Below are 22,859 nucleotides of genomic sequence, written 5' to 3' on the forward strand. Positions count from 1 at the left end.
GTCCAAAATCTATGTTACAAGATCAAACATAGAATGAATGCTATTTGGTACTGACCAAGTATCTAGTTACAACCCTAGTTACAACAAATTATATTTTCCATGAGCTTTCACGTCATGACGTCAATGACTACCGTCATCGTTAAGAAAAACATCCATAGAGGGCAATTGTGGTCATTCCCGTCAAGCAGCCATAAAAAACAGTATTGGTGATCGCATTTAAGCAACTGGCAAAGGCGTGACTTTACTGATTTCTTTACTTAGCGTTTATCGGCAATCATTTATCAGGGGGATGACCTTGGTTGCCGACATTCCTGTATAATCATTATTGTATTCCATTAACGGCCATGTCGTAAAATTTTCTTTGTCAGCAGCTTTGTATTTTGAGTTTTTTAATTGTTTCCTCTGATTAAATATGCAAGAAAGTATGTCAGAACGCAGCAAATATGTTAGAAAGAAAACAAAAATGTTTTTAAGAGTTCATATAGGGCCTACCCAAGATAATCACTGATAACATCCACAAAAGGAAATATGAACAGTATGTGGATGTGATTTCTCTATTCTGCATGGAAAGACTGACTTTGAATTATTCTGCTGAGGGACAATGCAGGACCTGCCTGGGGAGGGGGGAAATTGGAACTTTTTCTTAAAGTTTTTCTTTGCTTTTCATCTATTTTCTTTCCAAAAAAAAATTTTAGAATGATCAGCCTCTATGAGCGAGGGGACCCCCTCCTCGGGAAAATCTCCGGATTTCTGGATTCCAAAAGTTGGCATGTCTGATAGCCTCTCATTCAGTGATGCAACTTGATATTTCGTCAGCCATTCGTGATAGCCCGCAGGATTATATATTTTATACCAATATGTACTTCCTTTGTACATTTACTTTTCAAGGTCACAAGGGCATAGCTCGATCATATTAGATGTTGAGAAGAAGAAAAAGAAAAAACTAATTTTTTTTCTTTGAAAGTAGGCCTACGTCCCACGAGACATGAGAACAAAATTTTTACTCATCCTTTCCCGAAATTCCAGGTATTTGAGACACTATAGTGCATCGGCAGAATCTCTAGATTCTATTGACAGTTTTATGTTTACCTTATCCGAGAAATTCACCCTGACATAACCTCTCTCACAGAAAGGGATATACACAATGAAATATGATCAGTAAATTTTTAATTTATAGGAAAAATTTCATTTAATATAATTTTTTAAAATTATCTTGTGATGTACTAAGTTTTACAGATATTCGGCCAAATACCTTAGCATTAGTTGGCCAAACTGAATATTTGGCAAAAGGGCTGAATACCGAATAGTAGTTGAATATTTGTCTTGTCCGTATTTTAAATAAAAAAATAGGGAATCGTATACCTTTAAAAAAATAATCACAATGAGATCAACAAACAATAATGTTCATTTGTGAAGGAAAGATTCTACATCTCTGTAACACTTAAATTTTGTTTTTCTTTAGCTTCTATGACCTGTACTTAAAATTTACAGTGTTCAAATCCATGACTATGGGCGGAGATACGGAGGGGCGTGGGGGGGGGGGGCATTGCCCTCCCCCCCAGAGTCAAACATGGAGTCGACTGATCTAATGTATATATGTATAGACATCATCATCGTGCCCCCCCCCAGCAATAATGACCTTGCCCCCCCCCCCAGACTTCCAAGTCAATCTCCGCCTATGTCCATGACGTGTTTTTTGCTGCTAGTGGCCATCTCTACATTGAATGAAATGCTAAAAAAACAAACATGTACATAAGTCACAGCAAAGTACAGAAATGTTTGTCAACAAGGGAGGGAGGAGAGAATACTTTCTAGCCTCCTACATAGTTTTGCAGCTTGATAACGGTAACTTTCTAGGAAAAAATAAGTTTTTTAAACCTTATATGCTTCAGAATGCGTCGAAAAACTTCCAACGGAAAAAAGAAATTGATAACATTCGAAGTTCTGATAACTGTAAACAAATTTTTTCCATATTGATATTGGTCAATTCCATTCTTTGCAAAAGTCATAACTAGAGATGTAAGATTCTTGAGAATAATCTGTAGGAGGGATATAATCTTAATATTCTCGAATATTCTCTGGAAGGACTACTATTGTAAATAACTTCAGAATATTGTTATTATTCTCAATAAAAATATTCTCCAGTTATTTATAACTTCAGTTCATCTATTTATAACTTCAGTTCATCTATTTATAACTTCAGTTCATCTATTTATAACTTCAGTTCATCTATTTATAACTTCAGTTCATCTATTTATAACTTCAGTTCATCTATTTATAACTTCAGTTCATCTATTTATAACTTCAGTTCATCTATTTATAACTCATCTATTTTCAAGATTCTCAAGAATATTGATAATATTGTGTATTATAATAAATATTCTTTATAAATAACTTGAATATTCTTATTGAGGAGAATACTAGAGAATATTATCTGGAAAGTGGCTTATTTAAATAACTGAAAGAATATATATTATTAATCTTGACGAGAATATTCTCCAGTTATTTTTATAGGTGTAAAATTAACTTTCCATAGGCCTAATAATCTTTTAAGACTCTCCAGAATATTCTTGAAGTTAAAATAAATAACTTCATCTTATTTTTACTTGGTAATGAATGTCTCCAAAAATAATATATGTTTATAATATGCTACATGTTTATGAATAATTAAAATATATATATAATATGCAAATAATGGTCTGGGGTTAGACCGTCATGAGACAGGTTAGTTTTACCCTACTGTTGATTGGACGTTTTTTATTTGCCGCTGTGGTGGTCGAGTGGTTATAGTGACGGACTCGCGATGCGAGGATCCGGGTTCGAACCCCACAGTGGTGGTCGGCTGAAGTTGGTTTTCTGTGGTTCACAACTTCAAGGCGCAAATACGAGCCGATCTCCCCGTTAAAAAGTCTCGCCACAGAGAGCAACCGTCCTACAATGATAAATCATTCAATCATAACACTTCACTCATAGTTAGAAAACAAAACTGGTGGCAGATGGCAGCACTACACATAACAAGCATTACAGAGAAACAAAAAAAAACTTCACGTCAGGTTTCACTACATGTGCACGCGGCGGGGGGGGTGTTTGGTGTAGCAGTAGTAGGTGGGGGTTCCGTGGGGTGGGGGGGGGGTGGTGGTGTAGCAGTAGTAGGCAGGGCCTCCAAAAAATGGCTCGGGGATCCATGATGTTCTTAAGTCGGCCACTTCGTTGGGCAATTTGCCTGTTGTGGCGTTGTATTTGTATAAATTGATTATATTTACATTTGAGAAAAGGAGGAAGCTTTTTATTTTATTTTCCTCCAAACAAAAACTACTATACAAAAATATCCCCATTCTCAGAGGATACAGAACTGTTCAAAATGGTTATTCAGACCCAGTTATTACGGATATTCACAATAGCTTGAATTTGAGTAAAGAAAAAGCAGTGATAAAGGCAAAAATGATGAGAAAAACCCTGGATCCTTGGCATGTTCATACATAACAAATTAGCCAACTTGGTACTTCAAAGCATCATCAGTAGTTAAAGGGTAAAGCAAAGATGAGTATGGATCAGAATTTATTTACCATTATTTACCACTGCAGAAGGCATGTCACGAGATGGAATTCTTTTAAAACTACCCAAATACCGAGAAAAAATAAGACTTTCTGGAAAGACAAATGTTATAGGAACTCTGCAGAAAACATTGGTGCTGTGTGTTATGTGGTGGAAAGGAACATGCATTTTAGAACGAGTTTGATAGAAATTGCATTCTAAAATTTTTACAAGAACTTTCAGAACCTCACAAATACAGCATAAAAAAATTGTCAATAGAAAAAAAGAGGAAAATTAAAGTTTGTAGCCCACAATATTAAACTTTTAAAGCAAGGAAATGAAAACAACATGGATAAATTGAACAACTTGCAAAGAAATACAAGTGGTAGAAAATTTGAGGTATGTTCATTGAGTTTATTGAAGAAAATTACTATTTTCTTATCTTCTTTAGAATGAAGGTGATCATAAGAATGGCTCTCTTTGACAATCAACTTTGGTTTTATATTTTATATATACTTTGAACTTATTTCTGAAAATTGATCTAATTTTAAAAGGAATTGCACACACACACACAATTTGTACTGAGAATATTCTCGAATTAAAACTTGTCGTTATGAAATGATTATGCCAAAAAAGATTGTTCTAAATTTTTCAGGCAATGAAAACTGAATTATATTTCATAATACAGACAACATTGGTAAAAATTTTTCATTATTTAAAAGAAAAAAAGAATATTATCAATTCTCACTTTCAGGAGAATATTCTCACGTCTCTAGTCATAACAATATCCGAATGATAGCATTCATGATTTTAATAAGCATCAAGTGTACCAAGCCCAAAGAGGTGGCTTAAAAGAGATACTCATAAAAATATGGATGTCAAATATATAACTAAAATAAGGAACCCAAAATAAGAGCAATTAATATTACACTAAAATAAAATTAATACAACAAAGGATTATAAGATAAAATACACTGCCCATAAAAACTTATGGTTGTCTTATCTAATTATGGATAGCTTCTCGATTTATCCAAATATATTCATATTTCTTTTTGAATGTGTCAAGTGTGTGCAGTTCTTCTTTGCACCCTTCAACACATTCTGTGTCCCTTTGTAGGTATGATCTCCAAAACCATACAGTATACTCCAGGCCAGGACTAACTAAGCCCTGAAAAAGTGGAAGAATGACTTTAAGAGAATGCAAAGGGACTTTTTTTTAAAATAAAACCAAGCATTCTGTTGGTTATTTTTTTTGACCACCACAGAACAATGTTCGGAAAACCTAAGCCACTTACCAATGAGAATTCCCAAATCGGTGATCCTAGTTGCATCTGGAATAATATCACCATTCAACTTGCTAGTGAAACGTGGGTTGTTTGATCAAAAAAGATCAACCATGCACTTCGGTCATATCAATGATAAAAGTCATGCTGCACTCATCTGCTCATTATTGAATCCTATTCAAATTGGTCATGAGTAACTTCCTACCCCCACTAGTTTCACTTTATCTGCGACTTTGCTAACAATCCCATCGATTTCCTGATCAAGTGTATCGATAAAAAGTGAAAAAAAAATGGGGCCACGGATATTTCGTGATAATAAAAACAAAGGTTGGTTACATGACTTTCCTTTCCTAAACCCATGCTTGTTTTCAGACAATACGTTATTCTCGTCCATCTATTTCACTAATTGCCTTTTCATAATAATTTCCAATATTTTTAAGAGAGACTTTTGAAACTCACTGGATGATAATTCTGGGCACTGCTATCTACTGCCCTTTTTAAATATTGGAATCACATTAGCAATCTTTTAACTCCCTGGGACGATACCCTCAGCAACACTACTGCTACTGTAAATCTGTGTAACTGACACCAACAATTCATTAGCATTCCCTAAGGATTTTTTTATAAATATCATCTAGTCCTGGGGCTTTGTTATACTTACATTTTAAAAAATTTTAGGACTTCCACATTTTCCACTGGAATATCATGAGTGCCTTTATCGCCATCCCATGACACACCCATACTTTGCATATCACCTTATGTATTAAAAACTTATACGAAAAAGTCATTGAATGCACCACATATGACTACATAGCTTTCTACCCTAGATCCTTTTGTCAGGGAGGGTGAGGCGGTCAGCAGCTGTTCCTTTACAATCCATTGCTGACACACGTAAAAAATGATTTTGGGTCAGTGTCAATGTTATCTGCCAACCTTGTTTCATTTTGTTTTACTATCCTTTATATCTGTCTTCAACAACCTTCTTTTTTCATCATACTGTGCAATATGTTTTTTTTCGTACATAATGCTATTTTGAAAACTTTCTTGAAATTTCTTCTGCTTTTGTATAACTAAAGATAACTTACATATGTAGTTTATTATGCATTTAATGTGAGATTATTGTTTTTATAGAATGGATCCATTAGGAATAGCATGTGGCTATGTTGATGTATCTTCCATCAAAAGGTGGAGTGAAATAGGGCCACAGCATTTTCCTGACCCAAGTAATTTTGGCAACCAAGATAAAGTTCATGCTGTTAGTCCCTTTCCTCATGATACTACAATCAATAATAAGATTGCTCTGTGGTAAGTTATCTCCTTGGAATGAACAAAGTGGAATTGAGATTTTATTGCATGATCTATTAATATTCTGATAGGTTCGCAAGCCTTAGTTAAAATATTTAAACTGTAAGGAGGTGTATGTAAACCTATTACTTGTTTTAAGAAGTGGAATTAAATTTTAAAACAACTATACATATTTTATTGTACTCCTGTGAAGTATATCAATATGCTCTTGCAGACTTTTTGTCACTGCTGATTATATTTTTGGAAATCTTGATATGAAACATACTGCTTACTATAATTGCAGTGCATGCTTTTTAGTTTATTGAAAAATGAATTTTTACAATGCTGCATTGTTTCCCTGGTTGTCAAAATGTTTTGCAGACTATCTCATTACCAATTTTCCCTTTTTTTATTTTATTTTTTTAGGGCTGGAGACTTATGCTCACTGAGAGTTGATGCTATTGTACATTCTACAAATGAAGCTTTGACTGATAAAAACCCGCTGAGTGAGAGAATAATGAAAAAAGCTGGTCCGTTGCTGAGAGATGATTTAATGGCAAACATTAAAGGTAGTTATTTAATTATTTTCATAAACAAAATTTTGTCATTATAGAAGCATTGGAAGAGTATTTTTCCAGATTACAAAAAGCTTGCCAAATGCATAAAGTTATTTAATTGGAAAAGTTGTCTCGTAAGACGAATAGAGCTTCAGGGGGGGAAAACATCCCAAGAAGACCTATTAATTCTGGGAGATAGTCTAATCTCATTTTGCAGTACTTATGTACTGTAGTTAGTAAAAAATGTAATTTCCACCAAGAAGAAAAAAAAAAAAGGAACGTATAACATATAAACAAAATCCCAGACTCAAAAAGCCTGGTCTTTCCTTACCATGTTTCTTGGCGTATCCACTGCAGTGCTTTAGATAGGGAACCTCCATAACACACACTCCCGTTAACTGACACTGTTTACATCTTTGGAACAGGGCCTCAATCTACTTCTCTATATTTTAATTGACACTTTGTGTTAGCTTATAAATATTTCAGTCCCATGGTGTCCATTATCACGATGTTCCACTGTATAGAAAAGCAAAAGTTTGAAGGCTTGTGACACTTACACTGATGTGGTGCCTATGTTAATTTTTGTTTTGTAAACAGCCTCAAGAAATTGACTAAATATATATATATATTATATTGGGGCTAGGATTTTTGACCTAAAAATACAATGTAAAAAAACCTAGTAACCAATGTGAACCAAACCTGGTAACCAATTCATAACATATTTATAGGTAATAAAAATCCCAGCCCTAATATATATATATATAATTATAATATTCAAATATCCATGGGCAGCACTGCTCTAGGAGGGGCACCAAATCCGAGTTGAAAGGGTAAATTAAAGCTTTGCCAAAAAAAAATGTGTTCAGAGGGTGCCCAAAATAGGTCTCGCATGGGTAGATATTTTTCTCTAGCTAACAAATATTTGTTTGTGTAGTAGTCTATTAATGTAGTGATAATGCATTTCTACAACAAACTTATTTCAATGTTCTCTTGCTTTCAAGCTTGCCGTACTGGAGAAGCAAAACTCACAAAAGCATACAACCTGCCTGCTCGTTTTGTTATTCATACAGTGGGACCAAAATACAATGTTAAATATCAGACGGCTGCAGAGAGTGCTCTCTTTTCATGTTATTTCAAAGTTATGCAACTTGTAAGGTAAAATTTCATTAATTTTGCATTATTTAACTTTTTATTACCAGACACAAGTGAGGCGAAAATTCAACTATACCTTCATTTCAGCCAGAGAAGTGTTGATGCATATATTTTAAGTTATTTGATGGAAGTTTTGATTTTTTTTTTCTGAGGTATCAATTCATGATTTCTTTAGTCATTTTTATGCATCAGTATCTATCCTAATTTAACTTTGAGAGCTGCTTGGCAGCAGAAATGTTTGTGCCGCCCCACTTCAATAGGACTAGGCTTAAATTCTGATAAGAGACATAGAAGCATAGCTGCTTATAATTAGCTAATTTTCTAAAGGTCCTGTGTAGTGAGCTCACCACAATATAGACATAGCTTTTCTTAATTTTAGTAGAATAATATAAGAAACAATGATCCCTGTGATACATCTAAATCCTCAGTATATCAAAGTATGATGAGATTCTATTGTATTTAGAAATTAAGTCCTGTGTATAATAGTTTTACTAAAAAACAATCATCTGCATTTTTCATTTAAAACTTACTGCAATTAGGAAAGCATCCCTCTAATTCCTCTTTAGAGCATATATTCAATACATCTACTGTTAGTTACTATAGTATTTTCTGTTCCTTAGTATTCCTTGCTTTACACAATTTCACTTTACTTGTTTTTGCTATAACATAATTTTGAAAAGTTGGATTAAAACATCACAAACTTGTGCCATTTGATTCAAAGTTTGATTCTAATGATGTAAAATTTGAAAATGAGCTTGCCAATCAAATTGACGACATAGTTACAATTAGAGCCTGGGTTTTTATGACAAGTCATATTTCGGGCATTTTTGTTCTATTTGGTCATATTTTCAAGTATTTGTTTTGGTCATTTATCACCGAAAATTTTAATATGCAGGTATTTTTTTCCAGTGTTGTGGTATGAACTTACGATGAATTTTTTTTTTTTATTCCCAGTAGCTACTTTTTTGTTCTCTGAGGATCCTCTTGCTATGTTTCTGAAGAGCATGCCAACCATTACCTCCTAGGTAATATAGCTTATATCTAGGAGGTAATGGCCAAGTGCATGTGAAAGATATTCATTCTGACACTTGAAATCTTTGCATCCAATGCATTTTCATTATGCCTAAACACAGGAATTTTTCTCAGGTGAGAAAAATTCCTGTTTGACTTGGTTTGTTTCCTTTGTCCCTTCCTGTAATTCTGGGGTTCTCTAATGCTGAGTGGTCAGAGTTAAAAAGTTACAGAATTTCTTTCTAGGACTAGTGCTAAGGCTTGGAGAGAATATTTTCAACACAGATGGTAGCTGCTATGCTGGGATGTGGGCATCGTGAAGGATTCATATGCTGCATATTTTCAAGATTTTTAGGTCATAAAAATCTGAGCCCTAATTATAATTATAAAATCTGTCGCAGTAACAATTTCTATTGAGCATTTTCTAATTTTTTTAAATTTTCTAAAGATTTATAGATAACATATTTAACATTATATATACATAACATTTATGGATGCAAGTAGAAAAAAAATATTTTTTTCCACAAAAACGAGACCAACAACCCCTTCCATTCCTTAAGATTTTATTACTAGTGAATTAAATTCAGCCCATTAAATTTGCATATGCAGATCATACATTTTTTCTGAACAGTGAAATTCACATCTGCAGATTATATGCAAGAAAATAACTTTAGTAAATATGGTTTTTATAAATTTAAATCTTTCTGTATGTGTGAAAATGAAAATAAACTTGGTTTGAAAATATGGTAGTGCAACATATCCTAGTTGCAAACCCGGATCTCTATCTAAGTTGACAGATAGCAAAAGGAATAGACCAAAGTCAATTTTCACAACAAAGCATTTATTGTTCACTATTTCATATCAAAATACATTATTTTCCTAGTATAAACACATTTGCAAATCAGTTAAAGATATTTGATAGTAAAAGTCTGGACACGCCAAGACATAAATGTTATTTTTTTCGACTAGTTAAACATAAATCGAGATACCTTTTTATGCCCGATGGCTGTAACTGGCACTTTGCTACATGTCGAACAGGAAACAATGGCTGAGTGGGATGAAATGCAATGAATCACTCTCAGTAAACAGTATTTATACACAATGAAACAAACATAGAAGGATCATGTAAAACATATGAGCCAAAAACTATCTCAAAAAAATTTATGTTACATAACTGTTGACAATTTACGTATTCAAATGTAAAAGTAATTCAAGTTATAATATTTTAGAATGGCAACACACCAAAAAATAATACAGTGGAACTGACCTCGTTTCCCCAATATGTTAACAAGGCCTATTGTATGATGAACAGAACAATATATTGATAAACAGAAAATTATATCGGTACCAATGGAAGACCGTGGCCATCTGATAGTGAAACAAGGTATTTATACAGTGGAATCTAACTCGACTATCCGGATAACTTGACATCTATTATTCCCTTCGTTGGCACAATAATAATTTCAATATGGCGAAGTCTCTAACTCGATACATGTTTGGCTTAACTCCGCTACGATTTTTTGTCCTTTTACAACAACTGGCTTTTACAATTGCCCATGTGTTGCCAATTCTAAGAATGTTTTGACATTATTCGTGGGTATTTGACAATCCTTCGTGTCTTAGTTTTCTATGATATGTAATGTAATACAGATCCCTTTTATGCATTGGGGGGGGGGGGGCCCTTGTGCATGTGAAGAATGAATGTTTGAAACCTCTTGGCCGGCTTATTTTAATGGTGCTTCCAAGAAAGGTCTTTTATTATTTTCATGGTCATAAAAAAAGTGTGGATATTGTCAACATCCAATAGGGATAAAAATCTTATCTATTGGGGGTTTTGATATTGTCTGTTGCTGATTTTTTGTAAAAGGAGTAAAAGAACTAAAGCCTGGTTAGAAGCTGAATATGTCATTCGGTTTTCATCATGAGTTTCGATGGCGGTGAATGCAATGGCTCCACGCAAACTTCATACTTTAACTTTAAAATCAAAAGTTTAAATTTTGAAAAAAATAAAATCTGAAAAAAAAACTCTGAACTTGCCAAAGAATATGGAATTGCAAGGAACACCATTTCAACATTTGTTAAAAATGAGGGAGACGTTTTGCCATCATTTGAGTCATCTTAAGGACCACAGCAGAAAACTTATTACAAATCAGACTTTAGTAATGCAGAAGGAGCAACTCTTTTGTAGTTCAAATCCGCTCGATTTGACTCAGGACCAATAATTCAAGAGAAAGCAATAGATTTCACAAAAAGTCTCTATCAAGGGGATTTCACTTTGAGCAGTGGATGGTTGACCCGCATCAAAGATCACCATGGCATTGCTTTCAGGAAAGTGTATGGAGAGAGTGTATCTGCATCTTAAGAAACGGTTGAAAATTGGAAGAATGATATTCTCAAACCAATGATAGAAGGGTGTTTGATTGTGATGAGAAAGGTTTATTTTTTCTGGTTTTGCCTAACCAAACTATTGTTTTCAGAGGAGAAAAATGTGAAGGATGATCTTTGAAATCTGAGAAAAATGTGAAGGTGACACAAAGATCTTTTGACGGGTACCTCAGACGGTTCTGAAAAATTGAAACCGCTTAGTTATCGGAAAATCAAAAAACTCGCAGTGCTTTAAAAATGTTGAAACTCATCCAGTAGACTATGATGGCAACAAAAAGGTATGGATGACATCTGAGATTTTCCAACAATGGTTGAGGAAGCTAGGTGGAAAATTTTCAAGTGAGATGAAAAAAATTTTATTTTAGATTTTTGCAGCGCTCATCCGAAAATAATGGACCTTTCGGCAATCAAATTATGCTTTTTACCACCTAATTCAACAGCAATTTCACAACCACTGGGTCAAGGAATTATCCTAAATATGAAAACTTTTTACAGAAAATTGCAGACAAAAAAAATTGGAATAGATGCAAAAATTTCTTTTAGATGCTGTTGAAATAATTGATTCGGCATGAAAGTCAGTCACGAGTGCATGATTCGAAACTGCTTCCGTCATGTTGGTTTTTGTTCCGAGTCTTTGGAAAACGATATTTCTCCAAACAGGGCAATAACATTGATTTTGAAATATATGACATCCATATTTGTTATGGGCATCTTTTTATCAGCCACCTCGTTGGGCATTTTGCCTGTTGTGGCATTGTTTTTGTATTTGTAACTAGGATTTTTGCTGCCCCTCTCCCATCTCACCATGATGCATTAAAAGCTCTAGATGTGATACGTCGCTTCCTATCCAATCAGGAAAAGCTGAACAATCGTGGGATAAACTGAATAGTGTAGAAGAATTTTTTTCTCTTCGGAAAGAAAAACAAATATACTCTATTATTTTTCATGAGGTAAATTTTTTTATGTTTTGATTCTATTATGAAACAACCCTGAATTAAAATTAATGAGAATTAGCATTTTATTTAATGGAATTGTTCGAATGTATATAATTATGTACACAAAAATGATCAGACAACAATTTAGAGTGAAACCCTGCTAACTCGACATCCGCTTAAGTTGACATGTTTGTTGATACTTGTAGGGTGTCGAGTTACCAAGAATCTACTGTATTAACATTTCAAAAAAACAGCAATACCAATAGGCCGTGATCATCGATTACATGACCATACCAATTTGAGGCCTGACATTGTGTGTGCTGGTTAATAGGTATGTTACAGTAGCAGAAATGTTGCTATTCATTGTAAATAATGTTAAAACAACTTTGGAGTACATCTGCAAAGCACAGGATGGACAAATTGTCTATCTCAATTGAATGTAGGATAAAGATATTCAATATTTCTATGTACAGTGATACCTCAGCTAAACAAAGATAAATAATATAATTTGTTCAGGAATCACATTTGTTTTCTGAAACATTATTTCTCATAGATTTCTATAGAAAATCATGTAATTCATTCCACATATGGCCCAAAACTTAGATAAGTTTTTAAAACACTACAAGGAACATTAAAAAAAAGACAAAACTTACCATAACCTAAAATGAACAGCTTCAAAAATTGGATAAATGAATTTACATGAAGATGAGATCCTGAAGATCCTTTTATTTTACAGTACACAATCGACACCAACACAATCTATGACATCAAAGGTGAATGTGACCTAATCAGGCTCAAGTGATAGAAATTTTGATGATGATTGGTGCGAAAATTCAGCTCGTAACAGCTGTGTTTGGTTAGCATGTGCATCCACACAAATGAAAATGTTTGTTAGCTATAACAAATGCAGATTCGGCTAGGGCAGAAAAATCACAAAATCTTTGTTTGCTGAAAAATTTGTAAGCCTAGGCATTCGTTAGCTAAGGTATCACTGTATATCTGTTTGTAATTAGTGTAGATGTGCTACTTGACTTTTGAATTCATGCATGTTTAATTTTCTGGAAATTTTGATTTTCCAATGAAGCCATGACATCAGATAATCGAGTTGCTACTGTTGTCTATAACAAATATATTGATTAAGAAAGTAGTTTTTCTATGATCTCTATCCAAAAAATGGCTTTGATCAAAATTTGTTTCTGTTCTAGGGAGCATAATTTATCTACTGTTGGTCTGTGTGTAATTAATTCAGTGAAAAGAGGTTATCAGCCACATGATGGAGCTCATATTGCTCTTAGTAAGCTATTTCATTTTATAATATTGATTATTAATTTTTTTGCTAGAACACAATTTTTTTGAATAAATCATTTAATTTTACTTTTTATTTGTAAATAAATAAATATTCTTTTTTTTCCTCACGTTTAACCCTCTCAGCAGCAATGGTGAGATATCTCGTTTAACTTGGTACCTTGTATTTCAGCAGTTAAGAGATATCTTCCTTCCTCATAACCCTCTTTTTTTAACACAATGAGATCCCAGAGATCTCTGTAAAGCACGCTCTTTTGCAAACATGTTTTGCATCCTCCTTTAACCTGTCAGATCAATTGTCAGTGGGCAGAGTCAGCTTTTATTCAAAGGTTAATTGCAGAAACGTAGAGACTGTTTTCCCCCCTTCCAACAGGTAGTGTAGGAATATGTGTGAAGTATAAATAATAGAAAAATCCAGAGGATTTCTCTTTAGTTATTTTTTTTTTTGTTCTTTGTGCTCACCCCATAACTCCCATTATGTGCAAAAAAATTTAAAAAATATTTTTCTTGGAAAAAATGTGTGGTATTTTACAGAGTTTTAGGTATTTCCACGTGGCAGTTATAACGTGCGTCAGTGTAATTTAAAAAATCTTCTAAAGGGTTAAAATGACTATTTGATGCATGCAAACTAAGGATTTGGGGTAGAATGTTGTGCATGTAGCTGAACAATATAATGTAAAATATTATGCATGCTTACTTACCAATAAAAAGAAGCTTCTGAGACAACTTAATAGAATAGTTAAAACTTGTGACAAGCTCAGAGAGGCATTATCACAGTTAATCCACTGGGTTGTTTGAATCTTTTGAAGCCATGATCCAGTTTAATCCAGACTTTTTTGACTGCTGCAATGAACATTTTATTGTGGTCTTTGTGGTAGTGGGTCTCAGTTATCTATCATTGACAAAAACTGAGACTGGCGATGCATTGATATGAGTTCATACTGGATAAATTTTTTATCTTGAACAAATACCAATCCCTATAGTCCCAATTGCATGATAAAAACTTTATTGAGTTTCCTAACCAACTAAAGACAACCTCTGAGGTTCTTTTTTTTACCTTTTGTTACTCTGCACACAACAGTTAGGCATCTGCACAGAATAACAAAACAACATGCTTCTGTATACAGTATAATGAATTTCTTTTGTGCAGCAGAAACTAATTTGTTTTTTTTCTTTAGGAACTGTCAGGAGGTTTTTGGAAAAATATGGAGATGTCATAGATTTAGTCGTTTTTGCTGTGGAAGATGTGGATGTCGGCATATATGAGCTTCTAATGCCATTGTATTATCCTCGATCTCAACAAGAAGAAGATTATGCATCTTACTACCTTCCTAAAGATATTGGAGGAGCAAGTGGTGAACCATACATTCCTGAAAGACAGATACGTATAGTTGAGAAGCCTATACAAATTCCTCCTGGTAATTTCAGTTTTTCTATATTGGAAAATTTTCCCATTAAGCTGTTTAAATATCAAAAATCCAAACTGTTAAACTGGGGGTCTTCCAACTACAGGAGCGAGACCCTTTCTGCTTGATAAATTCCTGTTTAAATAGTCTATAAAAAATTAATAAAAAAGATGGATCCCTGGATTATAGATACCCAATCAGCTTTCCCTGGGTGTTCTGTGGATAGTCTTACTGTATTTTAAATTTTATTTAAAGTTTTTAAAATTTATACTTACATACTTTTCCCTCACCATATTTCTTTTAAATACATTTTTCATGTATTTTAATCTGAAAGGTGCTTTACTCTTTGGCTCTAGAATCACTTGCCATGGCTCCCCTTTTACTTGAATTTGACCCATAACCCCCCTCGAATACCATCCCCCCAGTTGAGAACTACTTTAAACACCCAACATTTGTAAATAGACATGGAGTCCTTATGCTTTAAGATAATGGCAAACTACATACAGCAGTGTCAACTATACAGAAAATCAACAAAATGAAATCCAAAATTGTGCCTCGTCCCTTATACTCTCCTGGCATTTCCTCTACAGATTACCATTTTTTTTTGTATTCAAGCCATTTCATATTCAAGAAATGCTTTATCAATGCTACATCAATTTATAGGGCTGTGAAGGACTTCATCTCTTCCAGAGGCACTGATTTTTATGAACAATTTGAAACTAACCTTGTCACACATTGGCAACAATGCATTGAATTCGGTTTGGTTAAAAGGATATTTTAATTTTTATCTTTTTCAATCATCCTTAAAATCGGCTAACTCACTTCCAACAACCCAGTAATTTCTTTAATTTTGGACTGCTGCATTTAGGTATATTTGACATAAATGATTTGTTATGAGCATTTTGTTTTTTCACAGCTACCTCGTATAGCAATTTGCTTGTTGTCAGGGTATTCTGATTTTAAACAAAGTTCAAATTTAATTTTTAATCTATTCAACATGAATTGTTATTCAAGTGGAAAAAACATAGTATAGTGGAAATGAGTTGGGTGATAAAAAAGCAGGGATATAAGTTTTTGTATAAAGCCTTAACTTCTATGCCCCAAGAGATGATTGAAAATAATAGTAAGTGTTGTACCAGCATAAATACAGTTAGATTCTGTTAATACAAAAAGTGAAAAAGTCTTAACCCTTGCTCATTTTTACCAGAATTTATTAAATCTGTGAAAGACTAAAATTGTATAAAATAATCAATGGGAAACACATCATTATAAATGGCTCTACTAATTTAGTGCAAAACATTTGTCAATATGATGCATTTCCATAGTTTATGCTGAAGAACCCTCTGGTTGTACACGGAGGAATGAAGGAAGCATGCACAATATTTGACACTTAATTTCCACCAGGCATTTACTTTACTAAAGAAGGTAGCCCTGATGAATAAGTTTTTTCACTCAAGAAAAATGTTTAAACTAATTCTAGCTCAACAAACTTTTATGTTACACAAATACAGATTTTTGATGTTCACATTTCTCGCCGTTCGTTTGTTAATTTTATACAATAATGCTGAATTACATTTGGGAAATTACTTGAAAAAAGTATGCATTCTCTTATATATATAATGATTAATAGGATAAATTTTTCTTAGTAAGAAATCAATTAATTTGAATAAAAGAAATCTGATTTAAATCAAATTAATCAGATTTTTTGATTTTCACAAAAAGATTTTTTCATACCCTGAAGCCTTTGAATCTGTATTTTTCGGTCCAGGATGTAGTGGTGGTGTTATAAACGAATTTCAAGTGGAAACTTTGCTTTCTGAATAGGTTCCATGTGGCCTGTTCTGTGCATCAAGTCATTTCTTTGAAGTTTGAAGTCCATTGGCCGTTTTATTGTGAGTTTTTAAAATAAATTATGTCAATGTGCTTGCTCTCATGTTTGATTTCAAGTAGAAAGGCGGAGCTACAGAAACAAGTTGGAACATTTGCAGAACTAGATAAGCTGGTAATTTTACAATCCATGAAAGTAATGCTGGTTGTTTTGGGAAGCTAGCTCTGCCTGATGGAAATGCAACCTAAAAAAAAAAATGGAGTTTGTATCTGGCATCAAAGCTTTTGAGGAGGCTGGTGTGTATGCAAGATATATCAATAAGTGTTCATGGTGAGCCAAAGTAATATATTCTTACCTGTAAGTCTGGCAGAAAAATGTGGAATGTTATACACAGTTTAGGAACAAGAAAACGAAAGATGCTGTTCTATCTTCAACATTGTATTCTCATTAACCTGTTGTATAATTCCGACTATTCGGCTATCACAAGGATCCAGCTAATAGTATTGCTTCGTGTGTATCAAGGCATTCATCTATTCAAAGCAAGCACAACTGCTGTCTATTGCCAAAGGTAAGTTACTACCGAGTATCAAGGCAGTGCAAATAATATTGAACAATATAAACTTCTGAAAATATTTAGGGTAACTGAATTTTTTTCTTTATTGCACAAGTCAAATTAACCAACCAGAGCTGGACAAATCTGGCCAGCTATTAATTTCAAGTAAGCACATTTTTGGTGGAAAAGGGGTGAAAAAAAATACTATTATTGACATATTTTTTTCCCAGTGAAAATGTGTAAGCTTAAATTCATTTTTCAGAGATGGAACAAAGTGTGGATCTTGCTGCAGAGCTGCAATCATCTGTTTGTGTGGGAAAAAGTGCATTTGCCAAAATGCAGGGAGATATAGATCGTCAACGTTCGTCTTCTCAAAAACATACTCTATCTCCAGATCTTCTGACTGTTGAAGCACAAAGGCATAATAGGTAACCTCATAATATTTCTTTTATGATAGTATGAGATTCAGGTTTATTAGAAATGCTATGTTTTGTCTACAGTGTTGTTAAAGAAAAATATGAAATAGGGAAAATAATATTAAAAACTTATAAGAAAAAACTTAGTTACACCTACCCATAGATATTGAAAAATTAATTGTAATTTATGAAGAATATCATGGTTAGTTGCAATTATAGTTAGTGTTTATTGTAGTTTTTTCTCACTTCAGGTCAATTTGGAACCATTCCAACTTTAATGGAAATTTGTGAAAAATCTCTTATCCTAACTACTTTCTCAGAAGTAACTTAAATTACTGCTTCCTATATTGTCGAAACCTCTCTTTATTTTTACTATGCATCCATCTGGAATTTCTATACAAGTTGCTCTGTATAATTGCCAATAAAATTTTAAAAAAAATTAAAATTGATATTTTTCACAAAAAATGCATACATAAAAATTATTTCCTTCAAATGCTCATGTCTTACTGAATATTCAATTTTTTTTCATTTTAAAATGCAGCATTATATTTTCTTTTTTTTTTACTTACAAGTTTTTTGTAAGTTCCAATAAAATTTGTTTGAAAAATGTACGTAAGTAAAAAACACAAGGAAAATTAAATTTTAAAAAAAATGTTTGTTTTTGTGAATATGTATGCTGTTTGAAAAATGCATATAAATGTTGCACAGAGTAAGTAAAATATTTTGTAAAAGTTAGAAATCATTTCCAGCTTTTTATGACAAAGGGTTGATCAAAACAACTTTTTAAATTTAATTTGTTGGTCCCCTTAACCGTTTAAAGGCTGAACTATGTTTTGAAATTGGGAATTCGAGGTCCTGGGGGTATATTACGCTCACGTCATTATACAACGAGGTCGTTAGTGACGTCACACCCTTAACGCAAATTCTCAACGAGCCTCATAACGCAAATCTCAGCGACCATTGTCAAAAACTTGATTTTTCTCAGCAACCTGTGGTATGTCGTTATCTATTTTACGAAAAACTCCCTGGTCCAAGAGTTGCGTTAGTTCCGAAAGGGATGGACCAATCGGATAATTTTTTCCGCTGCTGATAATAATCATTACTATCAACGAGTGCTGCAGCACGTGCGTTATTATTATTTTATTTACTCGTGCGCGTTGGTTGTCCCTAATTTTCTAAGCTACATTTTTTTTAATTCATCCGGATTCTTTTTATTTTCATCAAATATTTGAGAAAAAAATAGGCTATGCACGCACATGATACTGGCGCAGGGAAATTTTCTAAATTATTACGTTTAAAAAATGATTTTCTATTGAAGTTAAATGATGTTATGAATTTGCAAAACGACTATCAAAAATATCATCATATATTACCATGTTTTTAACACATTTAATCTACCGTCTTGATATTAAGTCAAAATCAAGAACAAGTAACCTTTTATTTACATCATTAATTAGACAATTGGTTTCCTTGTTTCACACATGAAAATGAAGTGCCATTAAATTTACACTGTTGTTGACATCTTTTTTATACTCCGATCAGAAAATGCACTCAAGGATTAGAAAAAATTTATTTGTTGATTAATAAAATTTACTTTGATTTTTTATAGTGTACTTAGTGCGCAGAGTATAGTGTGTGTGTAATGGTGTTTACTGCATTACACTTCTGTGTACTGCACAGAAAGTAGCAATACTTAATTGATATCACAAAATATCAATGTTATTAAACGAATTAAGAAGCGGAAAATCTGGAGACGTTTAAATATATATTGACGTCGATTTTGAACGAGGTGTAACAAAAATATTGAGCGAATTTCAAAATGTCTTGAAAACATCGCGATAGAGAGATTTACCAGTTAAATGATATTGTTATATTGAGATGAGTTTAAGATTAGAATAAAGGCATTTCCATGCAAGATTAAAAAAAAAATTAACCGTTTTGTAGAGTGATTTATCTTTGTACCGAGTATAATAATTTATAACGCTTTACCACTATGAATAATTTTTTCCAATCAGTATGTGTACAGATAACATTTTAAACGATAATGCTGTCTCTAAATCATGTTACTAAATTAAGTAACATAATTCAGAGAATTATTATTCATTATAATGAACAACTTGATAAATTAATAATGAATGAATAATTTCCAATTCTAACTAATTTGTCTCCGTTGCTCTCACCTTCATCAAAAAATGTACGCGCGAGCGGCCATGTTTATTTCCGTAACGCGGAAATAAACAAATAATATGTGTTCTTTTCCGAAATTCAGTGTATTTGACGCGCTATACTTGATTTGCCAAAAAGACACACATCTCTGGTGTAATTTTGGCAAATCGCTCACCATCCTTGCGTTGCAGACACAGTATAATGTCTATCAGGTGACCTAGCATCTTTTTTTTCTGTTGACAACATAAACCTGGATGAATGGTTAACCTCTCCTTCGTTCATAGAAGAATTCATTGTCACTTCCCTGCGGAATTCCAAATGTGAACTACGATCCGCTTCTTGAAACTCTGAATGAATTATCCAACATGTTATAATGGTCATATGGCAAATCTTTATCCAATGGAATCCACAGCTGTGGTTTTGATCGAGTTCTTGAAAGAATTATTTTACCCTATTCACTTTTTTTTTTCGGACTGCTCAAAATCACCTTGCCTTTTCTTGAAATTTTCACATGAGTGTTGCACTTACATTTGGGTCCTGTTTTCTGCCTTGCATCTTTTGAAGAACACGCTTTGGGAGTTTCTAACACCGCATCCTCGTTGTCACAAAATATATCTACCATTCCATATACATCAGTTGGAAATGTCGCTAAATCATTTTCAACAATATCCTTTTCATCTATGATGATGTCATTAGTAGGTAATTGATATATATGTACATCCTCTAATTCAGGGAATTTGAAAGAGCTTTCAAATATATCCTACAGCTTCTTCTAATGTGAGACATCTTTTGACATGGTTACATGCAGCTGAATATACAAGAATATCTGGTATTGGCGCTCTCGATTTGATTAGTCTGTGGTTGCAAAAGCATGCATTTCTAAGAATGCAAGAATAAATACTCAATATAAACAATCCACCCCAGAAAGCACACTCCTCTGTCATATTACCCAGAATTTACCCCTATACACATGTTGAATGACGGCAACACCCAGTGGTTCGAACAGGACAATCAAAGCAGCGTACTGCACATTAGATACCCGTAGAATTCCGCTCTCTTAAAAGGCCAATATTCCATAAATGGAACATGCATTTTTGAACGCACCTAGCTTGTTCGCGTGTGACAGTACAAAGAAACTAATTGATTTACAATTTTTGATAAATTTTAATTAAAATGGGAAAAAAATGCCAAAAAATATCAAATTTCAAATTTTTTTCAAAAAGTTTATATTAACCTAAAATTTCCAAATTTATTTCAAAAAATACTTTGAAATCTCCTCTATATGCAATAAAAAAAACCATTAGCATTTAAAGGAATTTTTATCTGATATTTTTGCAAATAAAAACTATATTCCGTTTATGGAACATTGGCCTTTAAACGGTTAATGCACTTGTGACTGAATTTTCACTTGCCAGTGTTAGTTCAGACATTGTGTTTTCTTGCTCAAAATTTCCAAGCAATTCTTTTAGTATTTTTCCAGCAATTTGAAAAAAATCTGAACTCCAAAGTGAACACTGATTTATGGCTGTATAGTGTATATAAGGTGTTCCACAAAGAGTGTCTGAGGAATAAAATAATTTTTCTTATAATGAAATTTTTCCTATATATTATTAAAAATTGTCAGTGCCGGGGGGGGGGGGGCTGTAAAGATTGAGTTTTGTATTCTCTCAACCATCACTTTAGTCCCCCCATCAGACCAGGCAAGGCTACCCAAGCTAGCCACATGGGTAAAGGGCTAATATCCCAGACGATCCCGCGTGGGCCTTGTCTGGCCTGACTGGGAAAGTGGACTATAAAACGATGGTCAAGAAAATACAAAAATAAATTTTTATATGGCCTTCAATCAAAACAATATCAGTTTTTAAAATTTGTGCCTTTTTTTATTATGCTGAAAGGTATTTACCCTATTAGATCTGAAGGAAAATTTACAATATTGGTAATTTAAATTTTTGATTTTCTAGATTTTCATTTTATGTGGATCGAACTATGGCTCTTATTCCCTGGTTTTTTTAGTCATTCTTTATATTTTACTTGACTCTAGAATGGACTATAAAATTTTTAATTTCTTTAGGATACTCTTGTTTATACACACACATGTACAATTTATGAAAATCATGTAAAAAATTAATTTTTAATTTTTTACTACATTTGTTCATATTTTAGGTATGAAAGGCTTCTTCGAAAAGCAAGAAATACAGATTTACGGTTAATTTCTAATTTAAGATGTTTATACCACAGTGGTGAAGACAAATTTGGGAGACCAGTAATAGTGTTTATTGGCCAGAGGTTCAAAGTCAGTGAAGTAGATCTTGATAAAGTATGTTTCAATTATTCAAATTCATTTTTTCCTTTTCCTTAATTCTGATGTTGTGAAAGTGTGAAGTTTAATTAGATTTTCTCAAGACATCTATCATTTTTAGTCTTTTACATTTTTATTACTGATTCACAGCAGGGTTTTTCATAGTGAGCAATACCAAAGTTGTCTGAAAGCACAGGGTTTTCATTCTGAGAAGGGTGAAGGCTGACTTGATAAGCTCAGAAACCTCTTATTCAGAGCAATGAAATTTGTTAGATCAAACTGTAAGCAAGAAACATGCTTCATATGGAAGTGATTTCTGTCATTGAATATATTGTGCTCCATTCATTCTTAATTGCAATAACACTGTCGAGTTTGCTTATAAAAGAATTTGATATAATGAAAGGAACGTCTGTTGTAAGTTTTTCCTGTCCCTTTGAACTTGCCATACCAAAACAATGTTAGTAAGATGTTGGCAAAAATCAACAAATTTGCTTCTTCTAATCATGTGACTTAAGGTCACATAAATAACCCATTTTGTCATTTGAGGAGCTAGGGTCATGTAAGATTTTTTCGAATAACTAACTTCAATTAGTCCATTAGAAACATTGCAGCAATATTGCATAATGAGAACAATTCATTAGAATGTTATATTGTTCCTTAGTTACTGATATATATGTTTGCAAATTGAACTTTCATTTTATACTTCCATTAATCTTTTTTTATGTATTTGTTTTATTTTTTTATA

The 22,859-nt window shown here is 33.0% G+C and overlaps 1 protein-coding gene across 1 annotated transcript in view; it reads left to right on the forward strand.

The window, feature by feature from the left end:
- Positions 1 to 22,859, forward strand: part of LOC149080013 (protein GDAP2 homolog) — a 35,482-nt gene that overhangs the window by 1,696 nt on the left and 10,927 nt on the right. Inside the window, exons 2-8 of the mRNA XM_089238942.1 lie at positions 5,949 to 6,122; positions 6,528 to 6,670; positions 7,660 to 7,813; positions 13,347 to 13,435; positions 14,625 to 14,864; positions 17,496 to 17,661; positions 21,979 to 22,132. Coding sequence (XP_089095068.1) covers positions 5,950 to 6,122; positions 6,528 to 6,670; positions 7,660 to 7,813; positions 13,347 to 13,435; positions 14,625 to 14,864; positions 17,496 to 17,661; positions 21,979 to 22,132 — 1,119 coding nt within the window. The 5' untranslated portion in view covers position 5,949. The remainder of the gene's footprint in view (positions 1 to 5,948; positions 6,123 to 6,527; positions 6,671 to 7,659; positions 7,814 to 13,346; positions 13,436 to 14,624; positions 14,865 to 17,495; positions 17,662 to 21,978; positions 22,133 to 22,859) is intronic.

The sequence above is a fragment of the Pholcus phalangioides genome, unplaced genomic scaffold (assembly GCF_987345545.1).
Source record: "Pholcus phalangioides strain wild (caught in Gottingen) unplaced genomic scaffold, Ppha-v1.0 ptg000011l_1, whole genome shotgun sequence".
Taxonomy (NCBI): Eukaryota; Metazoa; Arthropoda; class Arachnida; order Araneae; family Pholcidae; genus Pholcus; species Pholcus phalangioides.